Source organism: Knufia obscura (genome assembly GCF_036327395.1).
Source record: "Knufia obscura strain CCFEE 5817 isolate CBS 148926 chromosome Unknown scaffold_1, whole genome shotgun sequence".
Classification (NCBI taxonomy): domain Eukaryota; kingdom Fungi; phylum Ascomycota; class Eurotiomycetes; order Chaetothyriales; family Trichomeriaceae; genus Knufia; species Knufia obscura.
In genome coordinates, this window is record NW_027042687.1 from 2696898 (window position 1) to 2722364 (window position 25467).

Genomic DNA, 25467 nt, shown 5'->3' on the forward strand with positions numbered 1-25467 from the left:
CGTTACTATCTATTTTAATTAATCTGAATAGCTTTTAGTTTACTTTTTAGTAGTATACTCATAATAGTAAGATATAGAAGATAGTATATAGTCTATTATACTTTTAAGATAACTATAACTAGTATATATTTAGCTTAACCTTTTTCTAAACTTAAAACGATTCTAGAAACTTATTTAAAAGCTTTTTTATTACTTTTTAAAGCTTAATATTTCTACTTAATAAATATTACCTAATCGCTCTTTACGAATAATATATTCTTATAGCGCTTATTATAGTATTTCTTAATACTAGCTTATATCTTAATTTATAACTTTTAGAAATACGTATAGGTTTTCTTAATTCTATTAATGTATTTTATAGCGCTAGTATTAATTAATACTAGCTACTCGTTATATAAATTACGTAAGAGATTACTTAAATTTAACTTAATATTAGGGTATATACGTAGTATAGAATTATATATAACCTAAAAAGGTATAGCTTAGATTATTAAATTAAAGCTATTATTTATTATTTATTTAGTATTACTTAAAAGTTCTACTTAGTTACTTTACTTCTTATTTAGATAGTAGTATAAATAGTACTTAAGTTTCTAATTTAAATACTTAGTTTAGCTATTAGTTTGTAAGTAGAATACTATTAATAGCTTTTATTAAATAGTAAGATAATAGTAAAGTCTTTCCTAGTACTAAGAGATAAATAATAATACTATTATAAGCTCTAAATTACTTAAGGTATAATAAAGGTAGCTCTAGAATAGGTAGTATAGTTAGTTACTATAGTAAGTATTATAGAATACGAATATAAAATAGTATAAATAAACTTCTACTAAACTAGGTTAAACTTAGATTTAAGATTAACTATAGAAGTTAAAAGAGTATCTAACTAACTATAAAATAACTTTATATATATATTTATAATACGTAATATTAGAATACTAATAATATTATAATATTACTATATTCCTAATATCGCTATTTCCTAATTAGGTTTAGCTCCTCTATACGATCTTTACAGTGTATCGTATCTTACCTACACTAGAGCGCGTATTCTCGTAGTTATTAGCCTAATAGCCTTAGCCTATATACGATACGTTATAAATACTTTATTATTTATAGTTAATACTAGTATATTAAATTATAAAAAGACTTCGTTAAGTAATAGTATATTTAATTACTTAGCTATTATTTTCTATATATATAGGATTAAGTAAACTATTTTTAAATACTTATTTACTACTATTAATATCCCGTTATAAATATACCCTTTGTATTTTAATAATAATAGCCTAATAATAAAATCTATACCTAATTCTTTTTAGGATTTATATAAAAGAGATAGTAGTATTAGTTACTTATAAGAAGTATATTAGAAAACCTTTATTTTCTAATAGATATTATACGTTTTTATATATTCGTTAATATCTTATCTTATCTTTAGCTACTAGTAGTAATACTAAATAACCTTAGTAGTATAATTTACTTAAAAATAATCGCTATTCTATAAGTCGTTATAGTTTACCCTTAAGATCTTTACTTAAATAGCTAAGTTATTTAAAGTAAATACCTTATTATCTACTCTTACTAGGCTATACTTATTTATAGTTTAGTAACTATTAAAAAATCTAATATTATTAACTATATCGCTTAAGTATTATATCTATTTTTATTTTATAATAAATATTTCTTACGATTATATATCGCGAAGTATAAATTTAAGCTCGTTTTATTTATATAATTCGTATAGAACATAAAAGCTAACTTACTTTAGTATAGCGATCTCTTTAAATATATCGCTTATTAAGATATTATTTAAGCGCTTTAAATCATTTTAATTTATCGATATAAGCCTTTATCTTATAATAATAGTATTATTATTAGCTTATATCTAAGCCTTTATTCTTTTATTATCCCTTAATATAGCTAATAAAGGCTTAAAGAATATACTCTAAATACTATCTCTTAGTTTTAATTTCTTTATTAACTAAGTTTTAATTAAAACCGAAACGCTTACGAACCTAATTTATAATATATTCTTTAGTAATTTCTTATATAATTCGTATAAAGAGTTACTATAAAGTATAATAAGTTCGTATAATAAATTATTCGTTTTTTTATTCTTAGTTAAAAATAATTACTTATAATCTAAATACTAAAATAAATTATTTATAGAGTTCTTCTTTTTTACTTACTATTTAGTCTTAAAATTATATATAGTAAAATACTTAATTTATTTAGTTTATCTTTTTCTTATTAATACCTTACTATTTATAAGTTTTAGTAAGGCCTTATAATTTATAATTACTAAGATAATCTTTATTAGGGATTCTAAGTAATAGCGCTACTTTTTAAAGGCGTAAATAATTATTATTATCTCCTAGTTACTTATAGTATACCTTATTTCTTTTAGCTTAAACTTATAAAAGTAAAAGGTAATTAGGTTCTAATTATATATTTCGTTACTATTAGGAAATAGCTATAATAATATACCTCTTAGCTTATTACTAAAAGCGTTAGTTTCTATATAAATCTTAAGATTAAGGTTATAAGACTATAATAAAAAAGCCTTTTAAAAGCGTTTCTTTAGTTCTTAAAATATTACTTTTACTTATATATACTAGTTTGCTAACTTAGTTAATTTACTATTTTATATACTCTTTAGTAGGTTTATTATAGGCGCTATTAACTTAGAATAGTTTATAATAAAGCCCTAGTAGAAGTTTATAAATTTAAAAAATACTTAAATATCTTAGTATATCTCTAAAACGAGCTACTTTTTAATAGTAATAATACGTTATAGGTTTATTAATATATCTTAAGTATTTACTTAAAATTCTAAGAAGTTAATCTTATTAATATAGAACTTATACTTTAATAGCTTAATATATAAGCTATATTATTAAAGGCGTTTTAGTACGGCTTTTAAATAAGTTTTATACTTCTATTTATTCTTATTATAAATAAGGATATTATATATATACGTAATATAGTAATAGTTTATTAGCTCTTTTGATAACTTATTAATATATAACTAGAAGATTATAAGAGTATTAGTTAATTTAAATAGTATAACTAAGTATAATAGCCTAGATTCTTATAGATAAGCCGCCTAAAAGCATTAAGCATCATGCCGCTTTACTTACCCTTTACTCACCTTTTACTTACCTTTTACTTACCCTTAGCTTATCCCTAGCTCATCCTAAGCTTACCTTAAACTCGCCCTAGCTCACCTTAAACTTACCCTAACTTACTCTATCCTACTATAGCTTACGCTAGGATATATCTACTAAATAGCGTATACTTTTACTTAATCGTTATACTTCTTTCTTTAGTTACGAAAGCTATAGCTAAGAAATTTACTAGCGCCTATATAAATATACTATAGCTAGATTTTCCCTTATTTTACCTATACTTCTTCTTCTAATTACCGTAGAATCGAAGTCTTACTATATTTTATAATTTATAAAGACTAGAAATAGCGTTATAAATACTATTAACGAGACTACGAATATAATATATTTAATCTTATCTTAATTAATTACGTAGCTAAATACTAAAATATTAATACTACTATCGTATAAGAAAATAACTTATAACTTTAAACGAGATCTTATTCGGTAGTTATAAGGTTACGAGAAAAAAATTAAGGCGACTACGATAAGTATTATATATAAGCCTATCGCCTCTAGTATACGGTGTTTCTACTAAGTTATATTACGAGAATAGAATATCTTTATAGAGGAGTATAATAGCTCGCTAGATTCTACTAATATTAAGATCGCTAAAGACTTTATTTACTATTTTAGTAGCGGCTATACAGAGTGTAATAAGCTAGGCGATTATTTAACTATAGTCTATACCTATACTACCTAGAAGTTATTTATAGCCGCGTAGGGTTGTAAGTACTATGTATTTTTTTTTAAAGAGTTATTAAGATACTATTCTAAATTTTATTAACGAAGGGGAGGAGTCTAAGGCCCTTAATCTATCGCGAAAAATACGTTTTACTCGTAATTTTACTCGAGACGATTTCCTAATATATATCTAATAGTTATAGTAGAATAATTAGTATAACTTCGTCTACGAATAGTATTAATAGAAACTCTACTTCTTACTTTTACTCTATTATAATACCTTTAGCCGTTATATTAAGTACGAGAGGAAGCTAACGTATACCGATATCTCGGTAGCTATAGTTTAGTTAGATAACGCTACTTAGTCTTAGCTTATTATCGATTTTCGGCGCACTAAAGTAAAGGGGCTCTAGAGATATAAGTAGGAGTAACTATAGTATATACTATACGAGCTAGCTAACCTTCTCTATTATTATAATAGCGTTAGATTTTTTATAGCTATAGTACTAGCGGATAGAGTCTTATATAACTACTATTCGTAAGATAATATTTACGCTATTAAGCGACCTCTTTAATAAAAATATATTATCCTTAAATATAATTTAGAAAAGAGTAACTAGCCGATCTTTCTCTAAAGCTTACGAGCTAGATAGCTTAACTATAGCCGATACTTAGCCTCTTTAATATCTAATATACTACTTAATTTAGGCTTTTAAGCCGGCTTCCGAGACTATTTAACCTTATATACTACTCGATAAGAGGTCCTACTATAGGTTAATAACTATAGATACTTCTATAATAAACGTATACGATTCGCTGCCTATATTAATTTTAATACTTACTGTTAATTATACTAGATATTAATCCCTATTATAAATAGATAGGCTTTATACTTTTAATATAAACCCTATAATACTAAGTTATATACTCTTCGTTAAGGGTATTTATAGCGATATAACTCTTATTATTAGCTTTAGCTTAGAGAGGTAACTCGAGTCGCTAACTAGTATAATATAAATAAGAAAGAGAAGGACCCTAAGAATAAATTCGTATAAAAGAACTAAAAAGAACGATAAAAGATATATAACTAATAACGAGGTTAACGAGATTATTTATTATACTAGTAGTACTCCGCTATACTATAGCCTAATATTTAATTATATAAGTCGGATTTTAATTAAATACGGAAACTTATACCTAAACGAGATTAACTAGCTACTAGCCTCTTTATAAAAGAAAACCTTTAAGACGATATAGGGCGTACGATTATAAATAACTTAATTTACTTATATCGGTAAAAGGGTTTAGCGATATACTACTTAAGCTTTAATCTATTAAGTACGCTATATACTACGTATAGTAAATATAATAGAAAAGGTAACGAATATTTATAGTAGTTATACCTTTACCGATATTGAATAAAGGCGACTCGTTACAATAGAGGCTTCGCCGAATTTTATCTCTTATATTTCGTTTAGTATAATAACTACGGTACTTAGCGAAGGTATATTTAAGAATATTTATAAGACTTACCTCTAAAATATAATATAGCCGTTTTCCGTTATAATATAGTACGACCTATACTATATCTAATATACCTTAGCGATAAGAATTTAAACTTTAAATATCGCTTTCGGTAGTACGTTAACCTTACTATATAAAAGAGCTATCTTTAGAATTACCTTTAGTATAAGCTTATATAAATATATCTATATCTTTAATAGTAATATAGTTCCGAGAAAAGCGTTAGAAGTAAGTTTCTAGGCTACCTAGTAAATATATATAGTATCCGTCTTAAGAGTAAAAAGTAAAGCGAGTTAGGTAAGGATATATCGTCTAAGACGACTAAGAGTACTATAAAAGGCTTTAGCTTCGTTTACGTTAATTTTAGTAGAGTTAAAAAAAACCAGTAAGAATCCTTATATAGATACCGAAGTATTATATTAAAGCGATAGGATATAGTCGGAGTCTTAAGTTAAAGATAAGAAGATAATAACGACCGAATAAGATCCTAGCTATATTATACCGATATTAAAAGAAGGTAATTAGGATAACTCTACTAACTCTTTTAAAGTATTAGAAGGTAAGGTAGATAATAATTCCTATAGAGAGTGTTAGCCTACCCCTATAGTAAGTCTATTTAGAGAAGTTACTACGTCCGAGTCGAAGTCGTAAACGACTAAATAAATACTAATTTAAAAACAGCCGGGCTTATTAATTAACGTACCCCCTATACCTAAATTATAAAAAAGCCGTAAGAAGCCGCGCTTAGTAGGGTATATTAAAGATATAACTATACCTATAGTAGCGGAAAGTATTAGCCGAGAGAATTCGTTATAATAATCCTTATATAAAAGACCTTATAGCTCTTATAGTAAAAGACTATTTTATTAAATATAATACTAGGCTTCCCTAGCTAAAAGCCGTCTAATACGTTAGATACTTACCGTAATAGAAGATAAATATAGGTTCTAAGTAATAATATAAGAAAACGATTTAGATATATCTCTTAACGAACTAGTACTATAAAATATACTTAAACGTATATAAGTACTAAAGAAGACTTCTCTTAAAGAGCTTAATATTCTTAACTTAAAGAGAATTAGATTATATAGAAAGTTAATTCTCCTTCTAAATTATTCTTTACCCTTATCGATTACGTAATAGATAGCCTATTTGGTTTAATTAATAAAGTAGCTAAGCTTAAGTATAGGACCTTAAAGATATTACTTATCCCTATATTATTTAATTCTTAAATATACTAGTATATCTTATATAATCTAGTATTAATATAGTATTTTAAATTTACTTCTTTATTAGATATGTATTATAGGAAATATTATTTCTAAGATACTTAGCTAAATTATAATACTTAAGGTACGTTACGAATTAATAAATGCGTTAGCTACTTAGATACTAAATATAATCGTAGATTTATCTATCTACGTACTCTTTTTATAAAGTAAATATATAATCGATAATATTAAAGCGACTATATAAGTATAGTAAACGATTAATAGCTCCTTCTAATAACTACTAAGGTTATATCTCTTTTATAGATTTAATCCCTACTTTACCCCTAGAACCTACGATAAATCGTAACTATTAACTAATCCGAAAAGTATCCTACTTCCCTTTTACTATTCGTATACTAGTTTATAAGTATATCGTAAAAGCTATTATAGCCTTTACTTTACTAGGTATAGGATACTTATACCGCTTTAGCCCTAAATAGATATTAGCGACGATTAAAAGGAAATAACTATCTAAGTTCGGAATATAGATAAGCGAGAGTAGCTATTAGAGAAGGTTAATACTAGTAGACTATACTTAGAACGAATACTAATCAGAGAGAGATCCTATTAGAACTAGAAGTATATATAGTTATATCCTTACATAATCTTCTAAATCTCTAAGTATAAGAAATATTTCTAGAAGTTATTACATTATAGTTATATAGGAAATCGAAGTCCTATTAACTAATATATATTCTTTTAAAATAATTAAGGTGTATTTATAATAGATTATAATTTTCTATATATAGCTAGGCTTAAAATAATAACTACGCGGCTAATTAAAAGTTAGCTTACGAAAGTTATATATTTAGGTATATTATATATTTAGTATCTTATATATAGTATTTAAATATAATTATTTGAACTTTAGTATAAACTTTATTTCTTACCGTATAGTATTAGCGTCTCGTCTCGGCTCTTTTACTAGAACCTTCTTCTTTCTCGTTATAAGCTAGGCTTTTAATATAAGATTATTATTTACTTAACTTATAATACCTAAATAAATAAGATATACTAATATAAAGAGTAACTAATAGCGCCGAGCTAATACGAAACGATATTATTAATAAGTTAATCTACCCGCTAGCGTTATACTCGCGGTAAGCTATTATATATAAATAACGCGGCTAACTAGTAATACTCTATTCTCTATAACGAACTAGCGCCACTAAAATACGTACTACGCATAGGCTAAGTATAGCCTAAGACGCTACTATATCCCGCTTAGATTATTCGTTCCTATAAGAAAGTATAATAACGATAGCGCTAAGGTATAGAAGTGCCTCTATATAGTATATCTCTTAGTATTTCGTCGCGTTTAAAAGGGCTATATAGTTTCTTTTATTCCTTATATTTATCTATATTTCGAGACTCTATATTAATACCTTAATAAGCTTAAAATTTAATCTAGAGTCTAGTAGGCCTTAGATAGCTACTACTTAAGTAGTCTATAGTATAAGTAGCTAAACTAGTTTAAAATTATCTACTATTAAAGTATTTTTAATACTTATTCCTTTTCTTTAGTACTAGATAGGTTAATACTAGCTAGGTATTTTATAACCTAGATCTATCCGTACTTCGTAGTAGTAAGGTAATTACTATAAACTAATATATTAATACTAGTACGTAGTAGTTTAAGGATTTAAATATAACCCGACTAATAAGTAATAAAAGTAGCGCTATATTTTCCTTATACATAGTTCTATAGTATACCTCTTTAATATAACTCCTATATAGCTTAAATATTACCGTATATAGCTACTCCGAGATTTACTTATCTTATAATTAATTATAAGAACGCTATAAACCAGCCTTTAAAATATTTATAATTAAGGTAAAACTATCTTATACTAACCCTACCGAGAGGCCGTTAGTAATATTAACTATAGTAAGTACTTATCTCTCTTATATGTCTTTTTATATATCTTCTTAGCTTCTTTATAAGGCTTTTATACTATAAACGCGGTTATATACGCTTCTTATCTTCTAAAGAGAGGATAAGAATAGTTCTTTTATAATATAATAATAGCTCTTTACGCTTTCTTCTTAAGTTATTTATTACTCTTAAAGTATATAGGTAAGCTTATATTATAAAGCTAGTATCTCTATATAACTAGTAAAGGTATAAGTAGAACCTTAGTAGTTCTACTTAAGTAAGCTAAATAGAATATAAGGCTAATAAGTATTTAATATAAGGTTAAGTTATATATAAATAGGATTCTAGTATAACTTAAATTAACTATAAAGACTATAAAACTTATATAGAAAGGAGTTATCGCTATATACTCGTATTACTATTCCCTAATAAGAAAGGCTTAGCTTAGTATACTAGCGTACTAGTATATTAGTATATTAATAATCTAATATACTATAAACCTAGTATACTATAATTACCTCTTTTAAATAGTTACGTAACCTTTTACGTACTAGGCTTTCTTAGTAGACTTTCCTATATCCTTCGTCCCTAGCTATATAACGGCTTAGCTAATATAGTCTATAATAGTCCTCTTTACTTAGAAGTATAACTATATTACGGTACTCGTATATCGGCCTAACTTAAGAAGTAATATATTAGATATTATTATTATCGTTATTATTATCTACTACTTTATTCTCTAAAATATCTTCTTACCTCTATTATAACACTACTAACTTCTCTCTCTCCTCTTAACTCGAGACTAGCCTCTTTATATCGTTAGAGATATTTAGAGCTAGTCTACTAGTAGTAGTTTCGGCTACGATATTATTGTTTAGCTATTTATTTTCTATAAGAACTAATGTATATAGTGGTTCGGTTACCGTAATAACTCCCGTTGTGCCTAGCTGCGATGGCTTAGATAGTCGAGAGAAGCCAGCGAATAGTAGCTAGTCGTAGGAGACTTAGTACTAGGATAGCCTTACAAACATTAATTTACGAAAAAGTAAGTAGAGGTAGTCCTCGTTAACGCTATACTCGGTGAGGTTACTGTCTCCTAGAGACCGATTCAAGCTAAACAGAGTTTGCCAGTGACCGTTCGTATGTCGGTAAAGCCAACGTAACTGCTATTGCAACTCGTTCAGGCGGTGGGATCGGATGAGTCGTCTCCTGAGGATCAATCCAACAACCTTGAATCTGGAGCCAATAGCATGGCGAGAGGAGCCTTTAGCTCGTCGTGGTGCTACTCGACGACACCGGATCAGAGAGTACTTTTGGTCTGATACCACCCAGAGATAGATTCTTAACCATGCAGAGTATGTTCTTGCCGAGGAGGAGCGAGATCATATGTACACGTGGGAGCGTGGCGGATAGCATGGTGGTACAGAAGAACAAGCTGGAGTTGAAGAGAGAAGGGCGTCGAGATATGAAGATGAAGAAGGTGTTGTGATGACGACAGGTTTATGCTGTTCTCTTACACGCAATGGATATACCCTCTATGTTACATGGTTCGGACATTGGTTCGCTAGTATAGAACTAGACGGTGGTTAGAATAGCTACATCATCGGCTGACTCTAGCCTAGATATAGTAACGGTGATGCATTTCTTTACTGATACTACCATTCACTATGGAGAGGTCCCTGGTGGTACCAGTATATCCACTGGAAATCTTATGTTAATCCTGACTTGAGAAAATGGGGTAAGTACACAGTACTGATGCTAGACTAGGACAAAAATAAGTAAGCTACTGGTGGCTATAGATAAAGGAAGATACAAATAAGATGGAGACTGAATTATTACTAGCCCACGTGATGGTAAGGCGGAACTGATAGAAGTGTGGCTCGCTGTGTATAAACTGAGGGAACTAATGATCCTACTGGTGCTTACCATACAGTAGGTACGATGTCCCTAAATAGCGTATTAAGGTGAATGGTTAACCGTACTACGTAAGTGGTCGGTTAGCTAATCAAATGCAACCCTCCAACCTACTGGCCATCATTACACCAACCAATTATGACTGGATTATTCTGTAACTGATAGGATTATCAAAACATTAGACGTTCTGAATCTGTAAAGTGGAAGAACGAAGATTATCCATCACCAGAGGCCATAGAAAAATCCAAGTCAATGTTATGAGGCCGGTGTCTCCACGTGACCAGTAATGGTACGAGTGGAACCTCTGTAGTTCTACTTAAGTATGCTGAGTGGGATGTGAGGCCAGTGAGTATTTAATACAAGGTTGAGTTATACACAGGTAGGGTTCTAGTATAACTTAGGTTAACTACGGAACTATAGAACTATATAAAGGAAAGCCGTAGCTATATACTTATAACCTATAGTCCCGAATAGGAAGTCTTAGCCTAGTATACTAGTATACCGGTATATTAGTATAACGGGTATACTAACATACCACAGAACCAACATACCAGGAATTCCCCTTCCTAGAAGTCACGTGACACCCCTGGTGTTCTGCACGTGCTAGGCTTCCTCGGGAGACTTGCCTATATCCTGCCCGTAGCCGTCCTGCGGCCATGGTCCGTAACAGTCAACTGTGGAATCTCCTTATTGGATTACCGTAGGTGAAGAACTAGACCAGATAAGGAAAAATCCCAGTGTAATTGTCGGTATCCTCTTAGATAGGGCATCTTGTATTAGGAATGACGTCTACTGCAGCTAGAAGCGCCACGAGGACACTCAGAAAACGCCGGGCAGAGAGCCACCGGCATGCCTTCGGATATTTGGATTTACTAGCATCGGATTGTGTTAGTACCTAAATGGATTTCAACAGACATCTTCGTAGATTGGTGGATTGGATAGGCCTGGAGCACATATATCAGCCTAATAGTCGCTGACCACCTATGCTGGCGCAAACTAGGACTGAAGTCGACGTGACTAATGGAACACCGGACCAACTTAACACGTCGCCAGATAAGTCTGTGGTGGAAAGTCTTCCTTGCGGGTCCTGGGCCCAACATCCGGCCTCTTTTTGATCGCCCTGTCATCCTCCCCACTCCTTACTCTCTTTACAAACTCCTCCGGATGAAAATCCGCCCCCATCGGATTCTTATGAAACTCCTCCTTCCCCATGAACGCAACCGTCTCCTCGACTGTATCGAAGTTATCAACTTGAGTCTCGACCATGTTTCCATCAGGATCAACATAGTACATGCTCGTCGTAGGACCGTGATTCACAACCCAGACAGGCCGAATGCCCATCTTCTTCTTCTGCTCGTAGGAATCAGCGAGCTCGCTGAGCGACTTATACCCGAATGCGGCGTGGCCCAGACCGACGACTGGACTGCCGTCTGCGGGACGCGGGATGGCGTCTTCGCGTGGTGCGATGCCGATGCGATGGTGCTCTTCATCGTAGGCGATGAACGTGATGGACTTGGCGACGTGGGTGGCGAAACCACCGGTGAAATCGATGTACCATTTTACCATTTTCTGGTAGTTTTCCGGTTTCGTTCGAAGGACGAAGTGGCACAGATTCGAGGGTTTTATAGTACCTGTGGGGGCTTTGAGGCCAATGAGTGATTCGTAGGGTTCATGATCTGAGGCTTTGGTATCGACTCCGGTCATTATGGCCATGATGGCTGCTTTGCTTAGTTTCTGTATTGAAGCTTTGCGGTCAGATTTATCATGTGCTCAGATATGTTTCGTCGGATCGGTAGTGGCTGATTTGAGCTTTGTCGTTGGGACTGCTTGGTATTTGAATGCAGGAACCGATATCTTTTTCGTTGCGGTAATCCTGTCAGTCAAGCAAGGGACGTGTCATCGGTAGATGGATGTGGGACCGGGAGGGTGGTGCTGTTGTCACGTTGTCTGATCCTACTATAGCCAAAATGTCGAGATACAAAGGTCATCGCCATGTGGGTTTCCGAATAAGCCCGACATCACTGCGTGCATGTAACGTGTGGGGTACGAAGTGATTCTCAGATACCATGCAGTCTCTCCTGGAACATGTGTCGTAGACGGCACGTCTCAGATATAAAACAGAGGAGCCGAGGGAAGACTTTGGAAATGTGCGCGCGATCTCTCGTCTGGCCGAATCTGGGGTAAGTGAGAGGAGCTTTACCGGTGGCGGTCGGAAAAGGAATTGTGGGGGGCCGTAATCACACAAGCATCAGACGGTTTTAGCTCTAGCCGAAAATTCAGTGTCGTCTCACATATTTGTCTTCATAAAAGCTGTCTTGAGAGTGACCTCGGAGGTGTCGCAAGAAGCGATGACATCTTCGAGTTTGAGATTAGACCGGGGCAGCCGCGAGAAATCACGAACGTAAAGCGCTTTTGGTGTGTTGGCTGGTGAAATATAGTGAATGCCAAGGCATCTCTTCTGGCCACGCGCACGAAAGTCTTCTACGATCAGGCAGAATAGCAAACAAGGCTGATAACATTGCCTTCTCCACAAGTAATGAGATTGTACTCCATGTACTGAGCCCAACACAAATGTAAGTTCACAGAAGTGTGCTTGGGAGAAACCAAAGTGACTGTTGTACCGGAGTCCCATTGACTCTGTGTACCCTTAAATCTTCGGTCGTAGAGCTTGCTTTGTGCAAAAAGTCTCACGGAAATCAATGCCCATGTCACCCAGTATTCGCATCGCAACCGGCCTACCACCACCCCAGACACCACCACCTGGATGCATGAAGGGTCCTGCCAGATAAAGACCCTCTGCTCCAGGTACCCTGTATTGTGATAGTGCAGGAATGGGACGATTCACACCGGTCTGATCAAAGGTTTGCCCGATTCCAGTAATATCTCCTCGTTGAAAGCTAGGACTATCCTTTTCGTGGTCGAGTGGTGTAACCACATGATATGATGATATAATGTCGGGCGTCAGATTCTTCGTGTATGGCTGTAATTGCTTAAATATTTCTTGCGCATAGGTGTCTTTAAGCTCATCCCACTTCTGTGCCCCACCACGAATATCGTATTTCGTCATGCAGAAGAAATGTAGCACTGCTCGCCCAGGAGGTGCGCGACTTTCGTCAATTGCACTTGGGCATGATGCTCCAAAGTGGGCGCTACTTGGCAGGTCACCATTGTCCAAAGCGTCGTAATTCTCGAGGAGTTGTTTCATGCTTGGGGCGCAAATGGTGTTCATGACTGCAAGGTCGGCAAGGGGTCCTGCTTTCATTTGCAGAGGTTCTTTGAGCACAGCGTGCACGACGAAACCTGTGTAATCTGCGTTTGTGGTTTTCTTTCCTGCTTCCACGATTGCAGGATCCAGTGTGTCAACGAAATGGCCGAGAAGGTGAGGATGGATGCTTGCAATAACTGCTTCTTTGGCATTGAGGTCTCCGGCTCGTGTGCGAACACCGGTTACCTTACCATCCATAGTCACAATCTTCGTGACTTCGGTATCCAGTCTGATCTCACCACCATGAGCTTTGATACAGCCCAAGACCGCATTGGTGAACATCGAACCACCTCCACGAGGTAGAGATGTGCCCCATTTCTCGAGCATACCAAACAGTATGAAAGCGAACAAGGCTGTCCCTGGCTTCAGAGGATGAGCAAGCTGAGTCTCTGATACGTACCTTGTCAGCGCAAGTTGTACTATCTCGTTTTTGAACCAACCCGAGACAAGGTCATATGAGCTCTTTGGCGCTGTTTCAAGGACAATATCTGCTAGCCGAAACTCTGCGATCTGTGCTGTGAACTCACGAGGTGGCTCGTACATGAAAGGCACCAGCTGTTCCGTCACCTCGACTGCAAGATCCATAAATTTGTCATATGAAGCGGCGTCTTCAGGAGAGAATTTTGCAATCTCTGCCATTGTTCTACGTCTATCCTGGTAGAAGGGCAGACAGGCGTCCTCCAGTACGACTGCATAGGGTATCTCAAGTGGTATGTATTCCAGTCCATACTTGGACTGTAAGCCGAGCTCATCATCAGTGATGAGAGGATTGCCCAGAATGTGAAAGTGTAGTGCCGCATGTCTTTCGCTCCAATAGCCAGGTTCTGACATCTCCATGCTGACCACTCCACCACCGGCATAGCTTTGTCGTTCCAGGACCAAGACCTTCTTGCTAGCAGCGGCAACGTATGCTGCAGCTACCAGGGAGTTGTGACCGGCGCCCACGACGATAACATCCCAGTCTTCGTTGCTGGTGGTGATGGGCCCTCCAATCTTTGAGAAGTCCGACAACATGGTTGATGTCAGCTCGACAGCTGTGCAGACGGTGCAGATCGGTCGATGTGACCTGTATTGCTGCTCAATCCAGGAATGGGATCGTTATATAAAAGTGCTGTCTCGGACATTCAAGGCTTTTTGCGGTGGAGCGCGGACGTATCTGATGGCGGAACGTCTACGCCACAATACCTGGAGTATCGCTTTATTCTCTCGGTCTGTGCTGAAGCTCGGCCTCAGGGTTCGAACTAGGAAGAGGCCAGCTTGATCCAGCTGCCGAGAGCACTCTACATGGCCTGGGCACATTCGTCGGAGTATGTGGGGTGACGTTGCCACCACTGTGAGGGGCAAATGCCGTAGTCCCAAATGCTACAAAACCCCTGCAGAAGCGATGTGTGATAAGAAGCATGGAATCAGAGTCAAAATTAGAGTAGCCGAGATTTTGGCTGGGACAGTGCGGATGATGCCTACTATGCAACACACCGGGTTCGCGTAAGATGTGGTGTCGTCTTCGCCGTGGCGACCGTCGATGCTCTGTATCAATCGTCATCATCACATCCGCCCCGAGAACATCTTACTACAGGAAGTAATAGCAGCAAGATATCTATTCAACGGCGATGAGCCTGCGTCATAATTGAAGTACACGTTCTGATTGGTTATCTGCAGGCCACTTCAGGTAGGCTTCTGGAAGTGAACCTTGAGAGGCTGCCACTTCTCCTCTGTGTATGATGGTCGCACCTTGCCACTGTGTGTCAATGCCCATTCTGTGACCCCTAGCATCAAAGACGACTCAAACATGAACGCCTTAACGCTTGTACCCTCTTTCTTTGGAACAAGCTCTTCCTTCGACGCGACTTCATGTGATCTTGACTCTGGTCCGTGCCCGGACATGGTATTGTGGAGTGTCGCACCAGCAGGCTGTAAGCCCTTGCTCTTGCTCAGGTCGAACTCTGCCTCAATCATGCCCGAAAACTCAGACATGGTGTTGCGATGGTACCATGGGGGACGAAACGTATCCTCCTGTACAGACCACCGTGGCGCGAAAAAGACAAAATCAGCAATCGAAACTCCAGCAGTATCAGATGGCGCTGTGAGTACTGTGTAGATGCTTGGGTCTAGATGGTCGAAGCTGACACTTCCAACAGTGTTGAACCGACTTAAATCGTACTTGTACGGGTAGTATGTTCCGTGCCAAGCCACTACGTCGAATGGACTATGGCTTTGTCGAAGCTGAAACAGATCGCCGTCAAATCGTGCCACTACATGCCACTCGGAATGATGGTCTTCTTCGTAAGCTGCTACGGGCACCTGAAAGTCACGAGCATTTGCCAGTCCAGAGGATCCAATGAAGCCAAGCTCTGGCAGCTTGAAATGTCCTTGGTAAAGCTCAAGAGCGAAAGCTCGAACAGGACCAGTTGGTAGTGTCACTCGAAACCGAATACCACGAGGTATTACCACGATTTCATTTGGTCGGACGGTGAGCTTTCCAAGTTCAGTCTGAATATCCAGAACTCCATGTTGTGGCACAATCAGCAAATCTCCATCGGCAGAGTAGTATGCCTGCTTGGCCGGCATGTCTACTCCCGCAGTAATAACGTAAATACCAAGGCCAGTCTTCATGGTAGGGTCCCCTGCGCCAGCGACCAGTCGCATGCCACTGACCCAGTCCTCCTTTTCCTCTATGTCGAAGGGATCAAACAATAGCTGATCAGGAGTGAAACGAAGCTTCTTTTCGTTCGGTAGGCCATTGACTGTATCCCCGTTCGTATCAGTTGGTGAAGCGCGTGGCTTATAGGCCTCAAAGTTTGCATGTGCAGCCGATGGTAGAATGCGATAGAGCCATGTCTGCTGGTTATCGGCTCGGGGAACTGTGAAGGCGGTGCCAGAGAGTTTTTCTGTGTAAAGTCCGTACGCAGGCTTCTGAGGGGAGTTTCGAGCGATTGGCAAGGCGCCTGTGATACTTTCGGTCCTACACCAGTCAGGTCAGTATCTTAAGTGTTCGATCAAGGTCGTCCAAGCATCATACTCATGATAATCTCCAAAGCCATTTAGATATTGGTAAGCATCATCGTACGTGAATGCAGTCAGAGGCATCTTGCTCAGTACACGATCGGAAGACAACTTGCTTGCAGTCGATGTAGAACAGGTCGAGGGTGGATGTCAAAGTAGTTCATGTAGCACAGCACCAGTGTCTCACAACTTTATTTACTGTTACCAGGACGTGTCCGTGAAGCTCTTCGACGCGCATATATGAGCTGCGAAAGCTGAGCATTGTCCAGAGCAACCGCCACGTAAAACCACAATCTAGCCGGATATCAGGAGAGTATATCAGGGCTGCATCAAAGTCCTGAGCTTCACGAAACGAGCTTCATGAGCCGGGAGTCGTGGCATGTGGTTCTATGTTCCTCCGGATGTTACTACGGCATCAGCATTCGATCTGGTCAGGCTCTGGAGACTGCGCCCGTGTGGGGGAGGAGGTCCACCTCTCCAGTTTAGTGGTGGAAGGTCCAAGCGTTCGGACAGGATGCGGCTCGAACTAAGGCTCCATAGCCTCAGTGCTTTGCATGATGCACGATGTGGATAGAATAATGGGCAGACGCGAATTTTCACAAACATATTCGTGGTAGTCCTTGAAACTGGACGTGCCTAAATCGTGGAGTCTTCAGGTTAGCTCACATCGATTCATCGTGAATGTCTAAGGCATCACACAGTACAAGTTTCGTGTCATTATTCTCATTTTACCTACACATTCACGGAGCGCGAACACGTATACCCAGAGTCCCTAGTCAAAGTCCAGGCTATCCGAGCAACCATTTCGTATCCTCTATCAACCTCTGCCGGTATTGACCAGCAGTTTTGAGCTGTGGATAATTCCAAAATGCATGCGGCCATCCTGGGTAGACCTGCAACCTTGTCCGAACTCCGAGTCCCCTGAGTTTCTCTTCGAACAACAGGGTACCATCGCGTATTGGGTCTGCACCACAAACATGAAAGGCAGAACGTGGAAATTGTGTAAGCACTGAATCGGGCTGTAGCATTGTCGACATGTAGGGTGATTCTGGATCTTCGTCCAGGAAGCCGCGGAGGTATATCAGGGATTTCATGGGCAGTATTGGGGCGTGTTCGTTCTGCTCGTACGAGGTGTAGCCGTTTTTCACAAGACCGCGGGGAAATTTCGAAGGTTGTACTGTCGAAGGTATGGACACGTTGAGACCGGTTAATCTGTTCTTGCCCTGTGAACCATGAAAGGTAAGCTGCGTGTACCACGAAGGTCGGAGCAAGAGTGGTGTATACATTGGTGACGCCAGATTCTCGTCAAGCTGAAGCCCGAGACTCGTGCATCCCAGTCACGGACCAATGCGTATTGAGAGGACAAGCCACTTACTGTTTCAATCTCGCGCACTGCAGCTGCCAGTGCCATGGTGCCGCCAGCACTTATTCCACCAAGAATGACATTATTCGGATCATAGCCAAGCTCACCAGCACGATCCGTCTGAAAAACCCAGTCAACGGCATCGAATACGTCGTTGAATTGCGTCGGGAACTTCCATTCAGGTGTGTGTCGATAATCAATATTCATAACGACACATGGTACATTGACACATAGCAGTCGACAATGCATATCTTCAGTCTCAATACTGCCGAAGAGGAACCCACCGCCATGGAGGTATATGTATAATGGGGTCAGCTCGGTTGACGTTGCTCTATTGTCTGGAGAATACAATCGGCAGGAGAGTGAATGACCATCTCTGGTTGGTATCGAAATATTCTTGGTCGAAAGCCCATCTAGATGTATATTAGAGATACTAGATCTCATCACCGTAAGCTGTTTTTCGACCACCACAACGTACCAACGGGTCCCAGAACATCCTTAAAGAGTTTTGCTCGTTGGTCGTTGAAGACCTTCTTTGCTGCTGTCAGATCCTTAGGTAGCACCGGAGGTTTCAGTGTTTCGCTGAACTCGACCCACTCAGGGTCAAGGCCGGGATTGTAATGAGTGTAATCCGCCATGACGTTGCTCTATAGTCGATACTTTGGTAGACGTTGAACGAGCAGCAGTCGTGCCTCTTGTGACACGGTAGGACTGTCTGCTCGATAAGTATCACCGTACATCGGTTGCCTTCGGTTTGACTGGATCTTCCATTTATGGAGTCGGCTTTGTGTGTATTTTTGACCGACATGTATCGGTAGCTCCTTTAGAGCATCGTATGGCATGCTTCTATGATTCTGACACGTAGCCTTCTTTGTCTTCGGCCAGACACGTCTTGTGGAGATTGTTATATTGAGAAGTCGGCGTGTGGGGGATGCTCGTTCGACAGGACCGGAACCCGGCGATATTTCATTTGTGGTGGGGGCAAAGTGCGACTCGATCATTACATCTATCGTCATCCTGGTTCTTCACACTCACCAGGCTATTCACCACTTACCAACAATATCCACACAGTACTATATGATAGTGGTAACAACAACATAGTCGAGGAGCTAATTACCTGGATACGTAAGCACCAGAGACTTCAGGAAGCCATAGTATTAAGATGCATGAGCGGCATTGTAGGTCATCAGAACTTGACTGCTCTAGAAAACTTCTTAATTCGAAAATTGACTTATCCAGTATATGGTATCTTTGATGCTCGAGCGGTACGCTTTTTCAGCTAACTCGTCTTGGGGATCTGACCGAGAAGCAAAACCGTGCTGCGTTCCACCATAAATTGCGAACTTGTAATACACCTCCGTGTCTTTCATGGCTTCTGGTAGTGTTTTGGTTGCAGCGGGAGCAAACATGTCGTTCTCTAGATTTTGCATGGTGAATACTTTGACAACTATGGTCGATGAAACCCTTTCGAAGAAGAGGACGTAGACTTACCAGCGAGGCCGACGAAGAGAGGCACCCCAAAACTCTTCACATCCTTTAATTCGTAGGGAGCCTGCAGGGTCCCACGTTAACATGGTCACCAACGGCAATGCATACCTGAATGCATACCGGATGCATAATCACAATAGACGTAATAAGTTGTACATTACTCGCTAGCTCAAAAGCTTGTCGTCCACCGAAGCAATGACCCAAAATGTGTAGTTTCGTTGCTGGCTGCAAACTGGCCTTCATTTCTACGATGAAGGGTACAACCAGCTCATGTACTCGGACTGGATCCACGTCTTGTGACCACCTGGTTACGTCTACGCCACGGATAGCGTTCTTCTCCTATGACGAATAAGCAAGTCACACTGCATCAGGTTACGGGGAGCATTGCGCCTACCTCTTCGGTGAATTGATCAGAACTGTCAAGATCTGTGCCTGGCACATAGTCCATAAGTGCTTCTGGGAGTGCCTTACCTATTCAAATCAATACGTGATTCTCAAAGACTCGTAGCCTGACAATGTCGTACCCTGGTAATAGTCGAGAATTGTAACGTTGTAGCCTGCGCTCCTTCATCAGCAGGGGCTACCTTGCCCGTTTAGTACTTGTTCATACCATGTGTACTTAGGTGGTCTGCCAAAATCATATTGTGCTTGGCCAGTCCGAACGCATCCGGCAGCAGAAGAATCTCTCCCTTGCTGTCGCCAAAACTGGTTTTCACCTGATAAACATCGAAGTTGTGCAGCCTCTTGACTGAACCGGCAGACTGATGACTCTCTAGCATTCACTATCAGGCCCACGGCCAGGCGTAAAGCAGTACATTCTTAACATACTGTCACCGGGAGTACCGGAGAAGCAATCACAGTTGCCCATTTGTTCTCTTTCTAAGTCGTATATTGGTGTAGGAGCGTGCCTGATCTAATTACAGAGAGGTACGCAGCGATGCCGCAATGCTTAATATGTCGAGCTCAAGGATTTTGCTGCCTTGGAGGTGCTCTGATATGCCTGTTCCGGAGCACGTCTTGCCAGATTATTGGCTTGGGATGGTTGTCAAAGTTCGTTGATCGAGTCAACTATGATGAACGTCCAGGCTTGGTTTTGCTGTAAATGGTCTTTCCGTTGCTCGGAAAGCGTATCAGACTCTTGAGGCAAAATATTCAGCATAGCTTAGTGTCCTGTGAGTGCGTGGCTCCACCCCCACAACGCCCGCAATTAGTGCATCCGAGTGTGGCTGCTTCCCCATCTGCTGCGGTATGGTCCAGGCGCTTCGAGATCGCTGTCTCCCGCATCTGCTGCCCCAAAGTATCATCCGAGGATGATAGGACGATCAGATGATCCGGGACTAGTAGCATACATGGTATCGAGACACCGCCATAACGCTCAACCAGATCATGATACGACCTAGAAGTCCCGGCGAACCTCTGAATATCGTTTGCTAGCAACAGTTTTAGGGGACGTTTCTGAAGCATACACACTCGGAGGACAATATCCATACACGGAGATTCTGGTGCGAAATGCACGACATGAATGGAGGTATGGAGATCCTCGCCAAAGTCGACGCTGCAAACACTCAAACAGAGGAGATAACGAATCACTGCAGGGAAGCTCCCGTGGTCATCGTCGGTGCTGGACCTGTTGGACTGCTATTAGCTCTCCTACTCGCTCGCAAGAACGTTCATTCGATAGTCATCGAAAAAGGTGATGGTGTCGACACTTCTCCGCGCGGTCTGCTCCACTACCCTCCAGTGCTTGAGGTATTCAAAACTGCCGGCATATATGACACCGTGGTTGAGCATGGTTTCTGCATGGCAGGCAACTCGTGGCGCAAACCTCTTGCTGATGACGGTAATGGTAACAACCTGTTGGGTGAAAGGATTGCAAAACTGCAGACTTGCGAGCTGAGAACAAATGGGACATATCCGGAAGGTCAGTTCTGCGTCGGTTTTGTACAGAGCAAATTGGTGGCCTTGTTACTCGAGGAGGTCAATCGTACAAAGTTGGCTCAAGTATTGTTTGATACCACTCTTGTGGACATCGATCAGGACGCAGCTGGTGTGAATGTGACAATTGAGTCCGCTGGAAAACCGGAGGTGTTGAGGACGCAATACTTGGCAGGTTGTGATGGAGGAAAGTCTACTGTTCGAAAACTGCTCGGCATACAGTTCAGTGGTTTTTCATGGCCAGAAAGGCTGATTGCTACGGACGTACGGCGCGTCGTGTCCTCTGTCGATCCGAATCCTGCATATTTTGTGGTTGATCCAGTTCATTGGGGCGTCGTCGTACCGCTCGAAAAGATCACACCTGGTGAGCCTGGATTATGGAGATACGCAATGGCTGTGGCAGACCCCAGCATAACGGATGCAGCAGCCGAAGATGATGACTACGTGGAGCAGCTGCTCCTAAAGTATATCGATGGCCCTCGACCTAGTACACATACTACCGTTAGAAAACGAGTATATCGCATCCACCAACTTTTGGCAAGTACCATGCATCGAGGCAGAGTTGTACTTGCTGGCGACGCAGCACATCTCAACAACCCGATTGCAGGTCTTGGACTGTGCACCGGCTTACTCGACGTTGATATTCTCGCCCAAGCACTTCATGCGATTCTGAATGAGCAGTATCATGATCCGCAGGACCTTCTCGCAGAGTACTCTGCCGTTCGACGATACGTCTTTCAGACCTTCGTGAATCCACAAAGCGCTGCAAACAAGCTGAGATTGCACGAAAACGAGCCAGATCGTGCAGCAGAGGAGGACTGGTACTTCCGAGCTCTGCGTCGAGCAGACCCTACGGAGATGATGAAGATTCATGGACCATTGTTCGTGAACTGGAAAACAGACCTTCAACGATTAATGAAGACTCAACCTACTCCTGGCCATGAAGTACTTTTGACCAGTATTGAGGAGACCGCGGATACTGTGTCGAGTGGCGCGGCAGTGAGGAGTGTTGGAATTTTAGCACAGTAGCATGTTTAGATTCTACCAGAGTTGTCGTCAAAACGTACAATACGACGTCGAAACAAGTAGATTCCAATGAATGTAGTCTATTGGATATGTTTTTGGGATTGATGTGAGCACGATCGTGACCTGGCAAGATGATTGCCTCGAAGTGTGTAATAGTACGTCTCTGGCACGAATTGCTGACCTTAGGCACTGCCGTACCCTACAGGTGTGATCACGACTTCTCCGGGTGCAAAACCTGGGCGTGTTGTTCTACTCTGAGCTCTGTTAATGTACATCAAGCAAGTGGCCACAAGTAGGGTAGTGACTACGCCACCTTTTAGACCCAACAAGCCAAGCCACGATAATGCATGGACAGATGAGAAGGGAGGATATCACCAATCTATACATGATGTCGTCGCTAGCATGATTTTACTGGATTCCATTCTGGTCATCAGCATATAACCGATAAATGGCCGTGAAATCATAGCCACCATACTTAGGTAGAGCTCTTCGATAAACGTCCATGGTCGGTGCCCCAAGCACAATGTTGGACTTGTATGTTTGAGCCATCTGTACACCTAAAGATACATCCTTGGCCATGAGACTGGCTCTGAATCCAGGCTTATACCCGTTGGACGATGCAGCTGTCGGCACCAGCCCTGGCACAGGGTTGGCATGCTCAACCATAGGATTTCTGGCGGCGCCAGCACACAAGACTCGATACAACATCTTTGGGTCAAGTCCAGCACGTATACCGAGGTCCATCGTTTCGCAAGTAGCAACACTCATGACACCAGCAAGGTAGTTGTGACTGATTTTGGCAACTAGTCCCAGAGAAGGACCACCACATGGTAGGACCTTGTCCTTGTTACCCATAAGTCTCACAAGGTCAGAGACAACCTTGTATTTGCCGTGTGACTCAGATATGCCTAGGAAGAATGCAAGTGTACCATCGATGGCGCCTTGGGCTTGTCCACTGACTGGTGCATCACAGAACAATGCAGAAGAGTCGATCTTGGCAACGTGGTCTGCTACTGCCAGGCTGGTTTCCACGTCTATGGTCGAGGAATCGATGAGAATCTTATTCTTGAGATCAACCGAGTCAAGCTGTGTCTCCGAGCTCATGTAAACTGAACTTACATGCTTCCCTTCTGGCAGCATTGTCACGATAAGGTTCTGCGAAATAATATTAGTCTTCAGAAGGCGTGTTCGGGTGCAAGCACTGTAAGATCTGCTCACCGAATGGCTGAAGACTTCTCGAGCATTGTTTGCTTTCACGATCTTGTTCGGGAATTCCTGACTCAGCTCGTCCATTGCTGCGGTACTTAGGTCATACACCGCGACCTTCGTCCCGTCGGGCAGCTTTCTGGCCAGATTCTTGGCCATCGGCAGACCCATAACCCCAAGACCGATGAAGCCTACGTTGCGGTACTCGTTGAAACTCATCTTCCGATATAACGTGTCAAGTATGAATCGTTGAATTGGAAACGAACCAGAGACGAAGGAGGAGAGCTGTGTTAACGACGCTTCAACGTCACAATAGAATGCCACAACGGCGAGATCACTATCATCGAGCGTAGACAGTATAACTTATGCGCAGGTGACAAGCCGAAGACGGATCTGTAATCGAGTTGCCATCAGGCTTCCGGACCGGAGTTGTCATCAAACCAGTGTCCGGACTTGGGACAACGTAGATGCCGAGCATCTTTGCTCCGGCCATGTGGGGGTGGAATGGTACGGGTACAGTTGCCGGTGGAGCCCAGAGAGGACTCCTCGGCTTCTCGTTGTCCGTTTGATGGTACCGCTGCACCACTACAGTAACCGCCACTATTCCCAGTTCTGGGGAAGCATGAGGGGTAGGGTATCGAGGGGCCGTGGTGCAGCTGCTTAGTTGTCAGCTGCCTGTTGCAGATTCCCCTCCTCAGCCAACCACAGACTGTGAGTTCAACTAGTGTACTTACTGTTCTATATCTATACCACCTCATAATTGCGACTACAGATTGAAGGTAGCTCAATCTTTCACACCGAACCTGATACCTGTCACCGATCTGTTCAGGCACATTTGTTCCATAATCATAATGTCCGACTCGACCCAAAGCAGGAAGGAGTTGGGAGTGCAAAAAGTGAAGGAGTTCTTTGGAGACAAGCATGCGTCCGAACTCCGTGATCCGGCGGTGAGTATTGCACTAGGTTGTCGTCCTCTCTAGCGAGCCTGAACTGTGGAATTGAGCTGTATTCTGATACTTGAGGCTAGGGGTCAGACATTTTCAAGTCGACGGCACAAGAATTCATTATGGAAGTTTGTTTCACTGGTTATGCCAGACCAGGGCTCGCTTTCCGCGAACGATCGTTGATGAATTTGGCTATGCTGATTGCACTAAATCGCCACGAAGAGCTGAAAATTCATCTCCGAGCTGCATTTCACAATGGTTTGACTGAAGAACAGGTATGCGAAGCTTGTAGACACGCCATGGTGTACTGCGGTGTCCCAGCCGGCAGAGATGCGCTGATGACCGCCAGCGCTGTTGCTACACAGCTGAAGGAATCCGGTGACTGGAATCAGTAATCGGACATACGTCCAGCAGCGAGAGTTCACCAGCTGAGTGAGGTGAACAGCAGTGTGGTGCTTGGAGCGTGGAACACACATACTGCACGATTCTGCCACAATGGGCTGACACACCGAGCTGAGAAGGCCCGTTTTGGTCGTGTGAGACTCGTTTCCGACAAAGCAGATGACTACTTAGAATTGGCGTTGCGAAAAGTGCCATCTGGACCTAGAAGATTGCTGTTTAGACCGTGGTGGAGTCGTACATACTGTGGCGCGGTACGGGAATTGTATATACATCGCCATGGAACGGTTTCCGTTGGTTTCTGTTCTGCTCTTCTGCTTCGCTCTAGCGGCAGTGTCCCTTTCGTTCTTGAGTGATTGGCCTGCGCGTACTTGACGTTTCTGCGAATGACCCTCGGGA

General features: G+C 40.4%; 8 protein-coding genes across 8 annotated transcripts; 2 read left to right on the forward strand and 6 right to left on the reverse strand.

Annotated features, from left to right (window-relative positions):
* Positions 1 to 11477: 11477 nt before the first annotated feature.
* On the reverse strand, positions 11478 to 12152 carry PMZ80_001017 (uncharacterized protein; the record flags this gene model as incomplete). Its single annotated transcript, XM_064869466.1, has 1 exon — positions 11478 to 12152. The coding sequence occupies one exon, from the start codon at positions 12150 to 12152 to the stop codon at positions 11478 to 11480; it is 675 nt and encodes a 224-aa protein (XP_064734963.1).
* A 934-nt stretch (positions 12153 to 13086) lies between these two features.
* On the reverse strand, positions 13087 to 14718 carry PMZ80_001018 (uncharacterized protein; the record flags this gene model as incomplete). The annotated part of the gene is made up of 1 exon (XM_064869467.1): positions 13087 to 14718. One exon carries the CDS (start codon positions 14716 to 14718, stop codon positions 13087 to 13089), a length of 1632 nt encoding a protein of 543 aa, XP_064734964.1.
* A 651-nt stretch (positions 14719 to 15369) lies between these two features.
* Positions 15370 to 16791, reverse strand: PMZ80_001019 (uncharacterized protein; the record flags this gene model as incomplete). The annotated part of the gene is made up of 2 exons (XM_064869468.1): positions 15370 to 16666; positions 16724 to 16791. 2 exons carry the CDS (start codon positions 16789 to 16791, stop codon positions 15370 to 15372), a joined length of 1365 nt encoding a protein of 454 aa, XP_064734965.1.
* A 704-nt stretch (positions 16792 to 17495) lies between these two features.
* Positions 17496 to 18708, reverse strand: PMZ80_001020 (uncharacterized protein; the record flags this gene model as incomplete). The annotated part of the gene is made up of 3 exons (XM_064869469.1): positions 17496 to 17930; positions 18083 to 18483; positions 18549 to 18708. The coding sequence occupies 3 exons, from the start codon at positions 18706 to 18708 to the stop codon at positions 17496 to 17498; spliced, it is 996 nt and encodes a 331-aa protein (XP_064734966.1).
* Positions 18709 to 19284: 576 nt separating this feature from the next.
* On the reverse strand, positions 19285 to 20426 carry PMZ80_001021 (uncharacterized protein; the record flags this gene model as incomplete). The annotated part of the gene is made up of 7 exons (XM_064869470.1): positions 19285 to 19517; positions 19562 to 19622; positions 19679 to 19897; positions 19953 to 20029; positions 20083 to 20115; positions 20169 to 20330; positions 20387 to 20426. 7 exons carry the CDS (start codon positions 20424 to 20426, stop codon positions 19285 to 19287), a joined length of 825 nt encoding a protein of 274 aa, XP_064734967.1.
* Positions 20427 to 21076: 650 nt separating this feature from the next.
* PMZ80_001022 (uncharacterized protein) lies at positions 21077 to 22522 on the forward strand (the record flags this gene model as incomplete). Its single annotated transcript, XM_064869471.1, has 1 exon — positions 21077 to 22522. The coding sequence occupies one exon, from the start codon at positions 21077 to 21079 to the stop codon at positions 22520 to 22522; it is 1446 nt and encodes a 481-aa protein (XP_064734968.1).
* A 405-nt stretch (positions 22523 to 22927) lies between these two features.
* PMZ80_001023 (uncharacterized protein) lies at positions 22928 to 23944 on the reverse strand (the record flags this gene model as incomplete). Its single annotated transcript, XM_064869472.1, has 2 exons — positions 22928 to 23674; positions 23738 to 23944. 2 exons carry the CDS (start codon positions 23942 to 23944, stop codon positions 22928 to 22930), a joined length of 954 nt encoding a protein of 317 aa, XP_064734969.1.
* Positions 23945 to 24576: 632 nt separating this feature from the next.
* Positions 24577 to 25064, forward strand: PMZ80_001024 (uncharacterized protein; the record flags this gene model as incomplete). Its single annotated transcript, XM_064869473.1, has 2 exons — positions 24577 to 24672; positions 24753 to 25064. The coding sequence occupies 2 exons, from the start codon at positions 24577 to 24579 to the stop codon at positions 25062 to 25064; spliced, it is 408 nt and encodes a 135-aa protein (XP_064734970.1).
* Between the last annotated feature and the right edge of the window lie 403 nt (positions 25065 to 25467).